Source organism: Sceloporus occidentalis, unplaced genomic scaffold (genome assembly GCF_023333645.1).
Source record: "Sceloporus occidentalis isolate IW3139 unplaced genomic scaffold, rSceOcc1.0.p SCAF_158, whole genome shotgun sequence".
NCBI lineage: Eukaryota > Metazoa > Chordata > Lepidosauria > Squamata > Phrynosomatidae > Sceloporus > Sceloporus occidentalis.
In genome coordinates, this window is record NW_028317138.1 from 213,113 (window position 1) to 225,613 (window position 12,501).

General features: G+C 41.1%; 1 protein-coding gene across 1 annotated transcript in view; it reads left to right on the top strand.

Moving 5' to 3' along the window:
- LOC149280164 (homeobox protein aristaless-like 4) overlaps nt 1-7,330 on the top strand; it is a 30,966-nt gene extending 23,636 nt beyond the window's left edge. The window contains exons 3-4 of the mRNA XM_089500740.1: nt 2,644-2,772; nt 7,007-7,330. Of these exons, the coding sequence (XP_089356866.1) occupies nt 2,644-2,772; nt 7,007-7,330 (453 nt within the window). The remainder of the gene's footprint in view (nt 1-2,643; nt 2,773-7,006) is intronic.
- The last annotated feature ends 5,171 nt before the right edge of the window (nt 7,331-12,501 follow it).

Genomic DNA, 12,501 nt, shown 5'->3' on the forward strand with positions numbered 1-12,501 from the left:
AAAAAAATGCTAATAATAAAATAATTATATATATATATATATATATATATATATCCAAATACTATAAAATACCCGAATATCTAAAAATAAACGTTTCCCCCAGTTTGGGTAATAGTTGTCCCTTTAAATATGTTTTCCATATGAGAAAAATCAACTTCTCTAAAATCTTTGTTTTTGTTTGGTTAACCTTCTGTCGTTCTGTTAAATCACGCTAATCAATACCATTCCTCGGGAGTTTCGGTATCCACAGGTTCTCTGCCTTTCAATATGTCGGGTTTAAAGGCTTTAATCATGGCAGAGAGAAGCTAAATTATGTTATTAAACTTAAAATTACTATTTTTAACTTGATTTTTATGGGTTTTTTTTAATCTCAATCAGCGTGCATGTTTTTGATTCACAAAAAAGATTTTTTGATAGATTTTCTATCCTTCCATGAATGTATTCTAAAAAAAAAACCCCTTTATCCTGATGTTATTTGCTCGTTTTCTCTCCATGCTTACAAAGGCTGCCTGAACCAATCAGCAACAATCAGCAACATTAACAATAGAGATAACTTAATGGGGAGGAATAATCGGGCAAAGTTAAATAGAAAATTATGGGGAGGGGGGGGTTAGTCTGTAAGTAATTATTTTATAGCTTTAATTAACATACCGAAAAACATTTGATAGACCCAAAATTGGGAGGAGAAGCTTGCTGTGATTGGCCCTACCAGACGTATAGTTTCTCACCTACGATTCCCCGTTTAGTGAATAAATCCCTATGTTTTAACCCTTTCTTCTTTTAACAATCCTAAGGAACTTTCACAGGCTGCTCGACGAGCTTCTCGGGCCCCTCTTGGGGGTCGGTGGTCCTCTTAGTGTCCCCTGTCCCCCCCCGCCCGAAGCAATAGGGGGTAGGTGTGAGGGAGAAAGTCAGAACAGAGGAGGCAGGAAATTAAAGATATAAATGAAAACAACCCTGGACTCGTTGACCCTCTCATCCCCGCGTTCCCAGGACAGGATGCCGGCTATGTCTTCTCAAGTTTCCACTGGCCCCCCTAGAATACGAGTATGGAGGGGGGGGAGCGCCGGCATTTCCACACGATAAACATCTCAGATCTTCCCCTAATCTCCGCGTCTTGTCATTCACCCCGTGACATCATAATGCATTTATCCATATTTTTCCTTTTTTTCCCTTAAACCGGCCACGTATTTTCCCTTAAACACAATTTGTATTTTTTGACTATCCTTTTTGGCCAAAAGGCTGACTCAGCGTTTACATTCACATCTATCACCTGAGAAATAAGAGGGTACAACTGGTGCAGGACTCAGATGAGGGAGGAAAGGATAGGATGAGTTTATTAGCACCATTAAGGGAATAAATCTGAGAAGGTGGTAGATAAGTGGAACAGTCTCCCAGCAGAAGTGGTAGAGGCTTATACAGTGAGGGTATTAAACTTGCATGGGATAGACATACGGCTCCTGAATCTAAGACGAGACCAACGACTGATTAAGGTTTGAGTCTTTAAAGCAGGAGAAATGGGTGACTACACAGGGGCCGAATGGGGCCGACCTGCCGGCGGGTTCTGTGTTTCTAGGGGTACAGTGATGCGCTCCGGAATGTGTTGGATGCTCTGATGCTGAATGCTGTAGATGATAGATTCCCTTACGTGGTTTCATCAGTGGGGGGTCTGGGGGGGGTAGTTCAGAATTATTCTTCTAATAATGGAGATTTAGACTTTCGCTAAAACCCACAAAGTATCGGCCGGTGATTGAAGATCCTGACCACTCGCTGACACCGCCGGCCTCCGCTAATCGCAGCCGATCCGCCGCACTAACGTTCTATCCCGTGCCCAGGGGACGGCCGTCAGTGCAGCCCCGACAGAATCACCTCTCCCATCTTTCTAACGTGTGATTGATGAGCTCGCCAGAGATGGGCTTTAAAGGGCCGATCATCTCCGGCGTTTCAGCGCCGTCTGTAAGAACGTGCTTCTGTGCCGAAACCTCGGAATAAGTGCTAAGTGATTAATGAGGGGGCTAATACCCAGAGGGAGATCCGTCCAGCCTCCGACCCCCAACCAAAAATCACCATCAAAGCCTTCGACCAGATCAAACACACTCGCTAAAGCGGGTACGCAGCAGAAGTGGTAGAGGGTAATACAGTGAGGGGATTTAAACATGCATGGGATAGACATCCGGCTCCTGAATCTAAGACGAGACCAACGACTGTACAACGCAACATTTGAAAAGTGGTCTTATCACCATGACAACCAATGGAATCTTAATGCTGATTGGACCGTTCCATCGGCTGTTATTGCAATAAGACCGCATTAATCCCTGTTTTATCTCGTACGTTAAATCAAATAGCAGGAACACTGAGGTTGCGTACAAGAAAATAGTTTGAGAAGTAACAAACGGTGCCATGTTCCTTCTAATCGGGCTCTTTTTTCAATTGTTGCCATGGTGATAAAACCACTTTTCAGAGTTCTTTGTTTTGACACCAAGCCACATTCTATTTTGTTCTTGTTTGACTGCAACATTGTATCCTGCATGGTGCGTTATACGTCGGGGGTAGCGCCTCATCATTAAAATGTTTGAATGTTTATAAAGAGTAAATCGATCGAATCCAAAGCCCGTCTGACCTCAGCCTCTCTGTTCCCCAAAGGTGTGGTTCCAGAACCGAAGGGCCAAGTGGAGAAAAAGGGAGCGGTTTGGGCAAATGCAGCAAGTCCGTACCCACTTCTCCTCCGCTTACGAACTGCCGCTCTTAACCCGAGCAGAAAACTACGCCCAGGTGAGTCCTAACGTCTGAATACAGACACACGTCCGTTAAACGGGGTCCGGGAGATCTATACGTTACCCAACAGAGCGTAAAGCAGACTCTATAGGTGGTCCTGTAATGGATCAGCGATGTTTTGCACTCCTGTTGTCCATCTCACATGCCCACCTCACTCGCCTTCACGTTGCTTATCTTTGTATCGGTCCACTATAGAAATACACCAAGGTTTGATCCATTGTGTGAACCATCAGTTGGAATTTCACCTGTTTTATCTGAAATCGGCAGGAATGGTTTATTGCTGATATTCTTTTAACCAAAATAGAAGCAAATAGTCATGTTTGCCCATCCTCGGCACTTAAAGCCCCTTCCAAAGTAGTAGGGGAACTACCGACGGGCGATGGAAGGTTCGGAGAGAGAGTAGGGTGAGTAAGAAAGAGGATGACGGGAACCTGACACGTTTGGCTTCCTGGTCATTTTACATTTCATCACTAGACATAAAAAAAAGAGCCAACATGAAGAGGAATGAGCTGGAGAAGGGAAAAGGTCAAACGTTTGACGAGCAGGAGGACGGCAGGGAGACTTCAGGAATGCGAAGCTCCACGGTCTGCTCCACACTCCACATCTGGAGCTTTTTTTTCTGATACATTCTTTCATTTTATACTCTGCCCCCACCGTCTTCATTTATCCCTAAAGGGATCTCTCTCTCTGAAATATGAACCGCGTTCAAGCCGGATAATAGGAGGAAGGCATCAACGAAAGCAAATCGGGTCATCGCCAATTGGAACAACTAGTGGCCCAAAGACAACCCGTAACCTGACATGTGCCCCCCCCCCCGATCGTCTTTGTCTCGATTTTCCGGCATCGGTTCTGGGTTTATAAACCACATCCGAGGTCAGGTTAGGACAACCTGCTGCCCAATAGTTGTTGAATTACCAATCCCATCAACCGAACAACAGATGGCAAATGTCCACGATCAACGCACCGTGTGGATGTTTTTAAAGGGTTAAGAATCTGACTATAATGTGTTAAAAAAGATAAGTCAAGCAAAGATATGAAGCCATTCTAGAATTTTTGGTATCTAGATTATATATATTTCCCGCAAATTATAAAGGTCATTTAGTGGCTCCGCACCATCGAATCGTTTGGAATCCTGTGTCCACATCCAATATAACGATATAAGTCGCTACAATGTAGAAATACAATATATTAGATCGGAAACACTTATATTACATCATATTACATTAAAATTACAGGTGGACGGAATAATGCAGAGGAAAGCATTAAAATCGCATTTAATTCATTAAATTAAACCATTTCTCCAACATCTGGGCAGCCAGAATTTCAGAAGATGAATTTTTTCGGACTTTCCATTAAATGAGAGAGCGGCCTTCACAACCACGAGAAGCTTTCAGATCGCTAGTAGAAGAAGGAGCGCCAGGAGCTGCCTTCCTCCTAAACGTCGCTTCCTAGCAGAGATAACTTTGTTTCCTTTCCGATCCCCAGAATTCCATTAGGAATGGTAACCTAATCACTAAGGAGCCCGCGTGATATAAAGTATAAGCCCGAGGTTTATGTTCTCAGGACTGTCCGGCCGAGATATCGCGATCACAGAACTGAAGGGTTCTAGGATGGAAGATCTTTTCGCCGCGAGGGGTTAAAACCCCTGGATTCGTGCCTTTACGGACCCTGATCCGCGAAGGGTTAAGGGTTTGTTTAATTTACTGGCTTTGAAGCTTCTCGGCTCCAGATCTTCACCCAGATGTGGAGACACGTGGTGTGAGTGTTTGGAGGACACTGAGTATCACTCGTGGCTGCCGAGCGAAGCTAGAACTAAGTACGTCCCGAAAGGTGGATGAGTGTAAAACACGTTGTTTTTTACGCGGCCCAATTTTAAGAATTTTCCCCATAATAATGAAATCCCAGCCAGGCCAGGAATCCGGTTTGGTTATTCACCTGCCTGCTGCCTCTTAACATCAGAGGTTCGGTGTCTCCAAAGCATTTACGCCTTGCCGATGGGCTCGCGATGGAGCCCTGTAGAACCTGCGCGGCCAAGAGAGGCCATAATGTAAAATGAGAGTGTATAGAGGTATAGATGGAAAAGAAGGAAGTTCTACTTTACTGAGAGGGTGGTAGATAAGTGGAAGAGCCTCCCAGCAGAAGTGGTAGAGGGTAATACAGGGAGGGAATTTAAACATGCATTGGATAGGCGAATAGCTCCTGACCGATTTGGCAAAATACAATTATTGAAAACTTCTTCCATGGGGGGGAATTACTCTCTAATGAGGCTTTAATGGAGGGGAAACTATGTGTATAATTTTTCCACTTTTTAGTTCATATTGAACATTTTCAGTAAAAAATTAATGACATCAAAATAACTTTTGGGAAACCTTTATTCTGAGGTCAAACAGGGACGCTCTACGTAAAATTAGGTGACATTAGGAAATCACGTTCAGGGGTCCCGCCAGGCCAACAACCTGGTTCCTCTCGACAGAACCTGGCAAGGGTTGCAGTTGAAAGACATCAACGTCTTTTTCCTTATAATCAAGACAGAGAATCGCTGAATCAGGCCTTACTGCGCGCCATCAGCCAATGAGGGGAGAACCTACGTCTGCGTAATGGCTCAAAACTAAGAGAAATGGTCCATTTTTTCACCGTACGCCTTCAAAATCCATCCTCAATGTCAAACATAACTCAAAAGCCACGCTGATGGCGGGTACAAAATTATAGAAAAATCCAGAAAACACGGAAATGACTTTCCCATGAAATATCGAGAAACAAACCGAATTATTTTGCCCAAAACTTGCATTCTATATACAAATATCCCCTCCTCGCTGTATTCCAATTTCCCCCCATTGAGCGCAGGTGGATCAAACAGTCTAAGAGACCTGCACTAATTCAGCTGTCACCTGCGCTCACGGGACGGAAAACAGATGGGTTTTAGGGTTTGAAGAGCGGAGTTGAGAGATTCTGGTTTTCTGGATGAAAGTGAACAGAACAGACGACATGGCAGCTCAACCTTTTCAGCCCATATGGACTCGGCTTTCAAGTCCGTTGGCGCTAAGCGGATACCAAAACCGGAAGATTTACTGCGATCACTTCTGAGACCGTTCAGTCCACCTCGGATCAACCTCGTTTTCCAAGAAGTGGAAAAGCTTCTCGTAGATAAGATAACCGCTCAGGCATCTCAACGTGGACCTTAAACACAGACCTCATTAATCCTCAGGCCGTTACAATTCCGCTCTGGGTGTATTTATTTAAAATACTGAATTTTCTAACCGACGGGCTTTAAGATCTCGTTATTTGTGTGGCATAAATAAGACTAATCTATCCCATCTAAGAAGAGCCTCTCCTTTCTGGAGTCTTGCACCAGTTTACGAATACGTTAGAACCCTTTGAAGCTGTAAGAAAAACAACCAATCAGAGAGTTCTAAGGCAAAAATAAGAAATATAATACTAAACAGAGTTGGGTTTTCACATAATAATAATAATAATAATAATAATAATTATAAAAAGTAGTAATAATAATATTAATAATAATAATAATAAAAGGTAGTAGTGATAATAATATTAATGTAGGTAATTAGGTTTATCTAATTTTTGTATCTAAAGGGGTAGGTATGAAAATCGAACAGCGTAACAAAGAGTTAATAGTTTATGTTAGAATAGCTGCCAAATTAGTTAGCTTGATTTGCATATGAGGCCGCTAAGGTATGGCCGCAAAGTGGGTGTAGTAATCCTGTGTTATTACTGTCAGATAAGGAGTGATCGATAAAGGTTATCAGTGCATAAAAAAACAGTTAATCTTATTAAATATCAAGAAATGATCAATTCAATGCTTTATATCATAGAAATCTCTTTATACTGACTCCATAAAACCCACTGCTTACCTGGGAATGCACTTGTGTTGTCCCTCAGGGGCAGGGTTTAGGCTACAGGCAGGGGAGGGGTGTATAGCTCCTCCCACTCTCTGTTCCTTTATGTTTACTAAGTAATTATCAAATGTGTAGTCATGTAGTCATGTGAGCACTGATCCAACTTAATATAATGGTGACATTGCTTGTGCTGACTCCTGAGCGTGCCATTAAAATAATAATAAAAAAAAAAAAAACATTTTCTATGTAAAACTCCATACATTGAGTGTGAGGTGATAGCTCTGTCCTTCCAGCACATAAAGCAGGATGTCTAGAATAGTTTTTGGAATGTTTTGATCCGGTTGAATCTCATTCCCTTTTTCCTTTCTTGATTGCAGATCCAGAACCCTTCTTGGATTGGAGGTAACGGTGGAGGTTCCCCGGTTCCCGCTTGCGTGGTACCATGTGACACCGTGTCATCTTGTATGTCCCCGCACACTCATCCGCACTCCGCCGGGGCCGTCTCTGAGTTCCTCAGTGTTCCAGGTGCTGGCGCTCACGTTGGCCAGTCACACATGGGGGGGCTTTTCAGCAGCGGCCCTATGGGCCCCGGCATTAATGGATACGACTTGAACACCGAGCCTGACCGCAAGAGCTCGAGCATCGCTGCACTCAGGATGAAAGCCAAGGAACACAGCGCGGCTATGTCCTGGGCCACATGACAGAGCTTAGCGGCGACAGCAAATCACAGACGTTGAAAGAAACCTCATGGACCCGCAATGCATCATGGGGATGCCCGCTACGTAGTTGCCCAAGGACTAGATGCCAATCTTGCCAATGATCAAAATGCCCATTTTTGAAGTGTTTGAAAGCGCTGCACGTTGGGTTTGCAGAGAGCTGATGGGTTCATGGACAATCCAAATATTGATTATGGTTACTAATCAGGGATATTTCACCCCAAAAACCAATGGGGGCATCAACATATTAAAGAGCTAGGTGCCAAAGCCTATCTTTATCCTTTTTTCATTCGTTCTTACCTTCTCCCGGCAGCGCCACCCCAGCAGTGTATTATAGTCCCCTCCGAATAACGGACCGTTCTCTAAATTCTAGGAATCTCTTAGAATCCATGGGTTGGATCCAAAGGGGCCCAAAGTTTCAAGACCCGTGTAGATCAAGGATCATCAGCAAAGAGGCACAAAAGCAGACAATAATTGTTTTTTTTTCTGTTTATGTTGGAAATAGGATTGCTTTGTGGTTTTTTTTAATTATTTTGTGGGGGTTTTTGTGTTAAATTTACTTTTTTTCCCCCGCTTTTCTCTAATGGGTTCATAGGAGAAGATGAGTTTTAGGAAGCCATGATGTGCTCTTCTGCAGATGTACAAGAAGCACACCCCCTCTCTCAGCAAACAAAAACTAAAACATTTAAAAAAGGAGAATTTCACCCAAAACACCGGGACACCGTGTATCCAACACAAGGGGTATGTTTTTAAAAAAAAAACAAAAAACGTAGCCTCCTTCACCTCACCACCGAAATGGAAGTTCAGAGGATCTGACAGACCCATCTACGGCATCAACGTGTCACTTCCCAGACGACTGGGTAGGCTTAGCAATCCGTAACTCGAAAGTTACCCCATTTTCACTGGATTAAGTGTTCTCATCGGTTCCCGCATTAAAGGTTCTCTTGTTTTTTAAAGCCTTGGAATATCTCCAAAGAAACCATTTCTGGTCTCGACGTTTCAGTGCAAAAGACAGAACTCAGCTTGTAAATTTCTCCTCGGTGCGGTGGAGCGACACTGCCCCGTCTCCTGGGTCAGTTGAGGTTTTTCTGGAAATTAATATTTACGCTTAGAAAACAGGGCAGAAATAGATGCTAACACAAGATCTGGGACTTAGGGATGTGGCGTCTACGTAGAAAGCTTTTAGTTCTTCCAGCCAAGAATGGAATTAGAAATTTTTTTATTTTTTTTTAATTGTGAAAAGAATGAAATATTTATAGCATTAACAGAGGATATTTAAGTAGCATTTCATAAACGATCCAAAAACAACAACAAAATTGAACAAAAAAATATATGGCAAGACAATTAGCCGAAAACACAGATTTTTTAAAAATATTAGAATTTACAGCATTAAGCCTTAAAATATAGTGCCCGTATTTATGAAAATTAGTCAAGTGATCTGCAGCCAGGAGGTTGGGTCTACATCAGACTTAGAACTCACATTTGGTATAACAGGAAGTAGCGTTGGGTCATGAAGCAACTTCCTGTAGGCGGAATGTAAGAGGAGAAATGAATTATGATGTCACTTCTGGTTCGGAAGTACAATTTGTATCTCGATTCACAGGGAGGATCCATATCCATGGCCAAAAATCCCAACACCGAAACTATATTAGTTAAAGCTGGAACTCGACAATGGTCTCAAAAAGTTGTTTTTGGTTTTTTTTTTCAAGGTTTAGTTGTTAAAAATGAAAGCTTTCGCTACCCACAAGAAAAAATGCCTTTCAGCTAAGTGTAAATCACAAGTAAAGATGTTCGTGACTGAAAGCATTCTATTAAAACAGAAGATATATGTGACCTTTGGCCCAAGTGAACATGCGTGAAATCCCACTCGCAGATGGTTGTAGGGGGTGGTGGTTGGGATCGTAGGTTTTCAACGACTATGATCGTTATTGCATTCATCTCAAAATGTTTGATGAATTTGTTGAACATATATATATATATATATATATATATTTATTCTCATTCCAGAAGGTATCTGTCAGCCAACATTAACTCTGAAGGGCCAAATAGCTTAGTTTGTGAAAGTAGAAGAACCAGGTCTTAATAATCGGTGGATGTAGGAGTTGGCCTTCAGCTTCTGACCCTCATGAGGTCACAGTCAATGACCTTAAGTTACGGAGATATTTACTTGGTCTTGATGAAGACCTACAGAGGTGCAAACGTCTTTATAGGTGGAAAGCTTTGCACAAGTCCATGGAGAACGCAACCACAACCAGCTGACAACCGGTTCCCCCCAAACCACAACTTGAAGAACAAAATTTAGAAGTAGCACTTATCGTTCCGGCAAGGGACACCCTCATATAAAACAATTTAAGATTTTTTATATAAAAAAAACTACAACTTTTTAAATCTGTTGAAGGATCACAAAGCTAAGAATTACCATCACCTCCATGTTGGATTTCCAGAGTGGCTTGAAGGGGAGGGGGGTAAACATTTCCGAACTTGCCCCACCACAAAGCCGCAGAGGCTGCAGAGAGGGGTCCTACTTAATACTACTGATAAAAAAGGAGCATTTCTTCATGGCAAATGACACAGGGAGCGAGAGAGAGGACAAAACCTCAGCGGAATCCGGCTCCTCGCCATCAAACAGAACACGTTTGGCTTATGTGATTGTATTTGCTTTTTTTTGCTTAACAAGAATGGGTTGGAAACATTTTAATACTAAAATATTAATTAAAAAAAAATAAGTTGTTTATAGGCTTTGTTGCCTCTATATTGTATCACACCATTATTGCTATGACTTATTAAATGGTGGTTCTTGTAATGCAGTCTGATTTTTTTTTAACAAATTAAAAAATATACAAAAAAAAAATAAAAAAAAATAAAAAAATATACCGTATATATATAAAAAAAATAAATATATATATATATCACATAAAGACAAAATGTATTTCTTTTACATAAATTTAAAATAATGGGACAAACATATCTCTCTCTTACTTGGTAACATTAAACTTTTAAAACAAACTTCCTTTGAACAACGCGGAATTTGGGGAAACTTTAAAAAGTTTAAAAAGTTACCTTTCTCTGGGTCACGACTTTATTCTGGATTTTAAGAGCGGATTCCCTTTATCGATTTCATTTGAAATTCACTCCATTAGTTCCCTATTTGTTAGGCTGGAGCGTGAGTGATCCCCATTAACCTGTGTGTATAGCTAATGGAATGCGGTATATTTCAGCGAATACCAATATTAATTAGAAATAACATTGATTTCCTTTAAAAAAGTTAGTTATTTATAAAAAAATTCATGGCGCTTGTCCCGCAAGCCTCTGTATCTGCATCTACGATTTGCTACCGTGAAGACTAAACATATAATATATAAGATATATACGCTAGACCACATATTATATACGGTACGGCATCAGAAAAGAATATACAGCAAAATACAGGAAAAAATAGAGCTTTGGTGATTTTATTTTTAAGACCTTGATACAATTTAAAAGGGAAAATACAAGCAAATGCAGGACACAAAAAAAATCATGGAAAATGTTAAATCTTACAACGGTGCGATCTGTAACATTATAAACAATTAAATAATCGTTAGATTTCCCCAAATATGTAGTAACCAGCTATATAGTAAATAAGCAAAAAAGGTAACAGTTACAAATATTTATTTAAGAATAAAATAACGACATTAGCCGGTCGTTATTCAGAATTGTAAATTTGTCCTTGAATTTGCTGCTTAAGACCCCTTAATGCTTTAAGTGTATTAGAGCCGTCTCCGGAAAAGCCTCATGAACCTGGAATGACATGGTGGGTTTTATTTATGACATGAGCTGGAAGCTGTGGCTCCTGGTGTGTAACCAGCTGAGGTTTGGGGGTCTTTGATGATCACCAACTCGTTCCGACATCCCCCCCACGCCAGACTCAGGGAATATATGATTCAAAAGGTTATGAGAGGGGGTTTCAATCTTCTTGCCAAAGCTTCTGAAAATGCCCCTCTGTGTCACGGACTACACACAGAATGAATTGCCAATGTTCTAGATCAAGAACAGGATGCAGTGCGCTAAGAATAGGGGGCATCGGGTGTTTAAAACACGCAGGGAAAGAAGGAAACCCTACGCAGGACATGTCCTTATCCGCTGAGTGAAAACAGACTCTGAGAATCAGAGATATGTTAAAAAAAAAAAAAAAACGTAAATAAGATTTCAACCCCGTCAGTACTAAAGAGCGTTGCTGATCAGGTTTTGCACAACCTCGCCAAAAGCTGCAAAAATATGTAATATGGAGTAACCAGTCCCTGTAAGCACAAAAAAAGTTTTTTCTATTTTTTTTTAATTAGTATTAAAAACAAACACACACGGGTGTTGCATAAAATTCTCTGAATTTAGTTGCCATAGAGGGCCCATTTTGCCCCCCCCCACTCCAAAAGCAACTTGGTTTCCCTTCATTGCAAACAGGGGAGGTGTTATTATCTATACACAAGGACTTGTGTGAAACCGGAACGCGTACGCGTGTGTGTGTGTGCGTGTGTACAGTAAGTGCGAATGTACAGACAACTGTCAAACTATACAGTACGATCTCCCATGCGCCGACACCCCTGTAATACAACAGAAGAGACTAATGCGCCAAGGAGATGTTAGATATTAACACATTTTCAGAAGTTTTAAACACAAATATAGGAAATACATACAATTAACAAAATGATAAAAGTATCCTTATTGCTTAAAAATGCACCTTCCAGGTTCTTATGTGTTTAATATGACTTTAACTCTTTATTATAGTCGCTTTTAAGTAGATTTAGTTATAAAAAATATTTTTCTTAGATGTAGAGCGATTCTTCTCCAGATTCCTGATAACTTATAAATTACATAAAAAAAAATAAAAAAAAAATAATAATAATAATCTTGCATCACTCTGAGCTCAAAATGTAAAGAGTGGGAAACCGTGGACCGGACCCGAGAACCCCCGCTCCAAGTATTAAACATATTCAGGTAAGAGCGGATCGCCGTGAGTGCAAACCGAGTGTAATCCCAACACATCTGTTTCTATGACGACTGCTCCACATTGAGAACTGGCTTGAATATGGAACATAAAGCACAATTTTTACTCCAGCCAACAAGATCAACCAACTAGTTACAAAATAAAATGAACCAAACATCGACATTTAATTAAA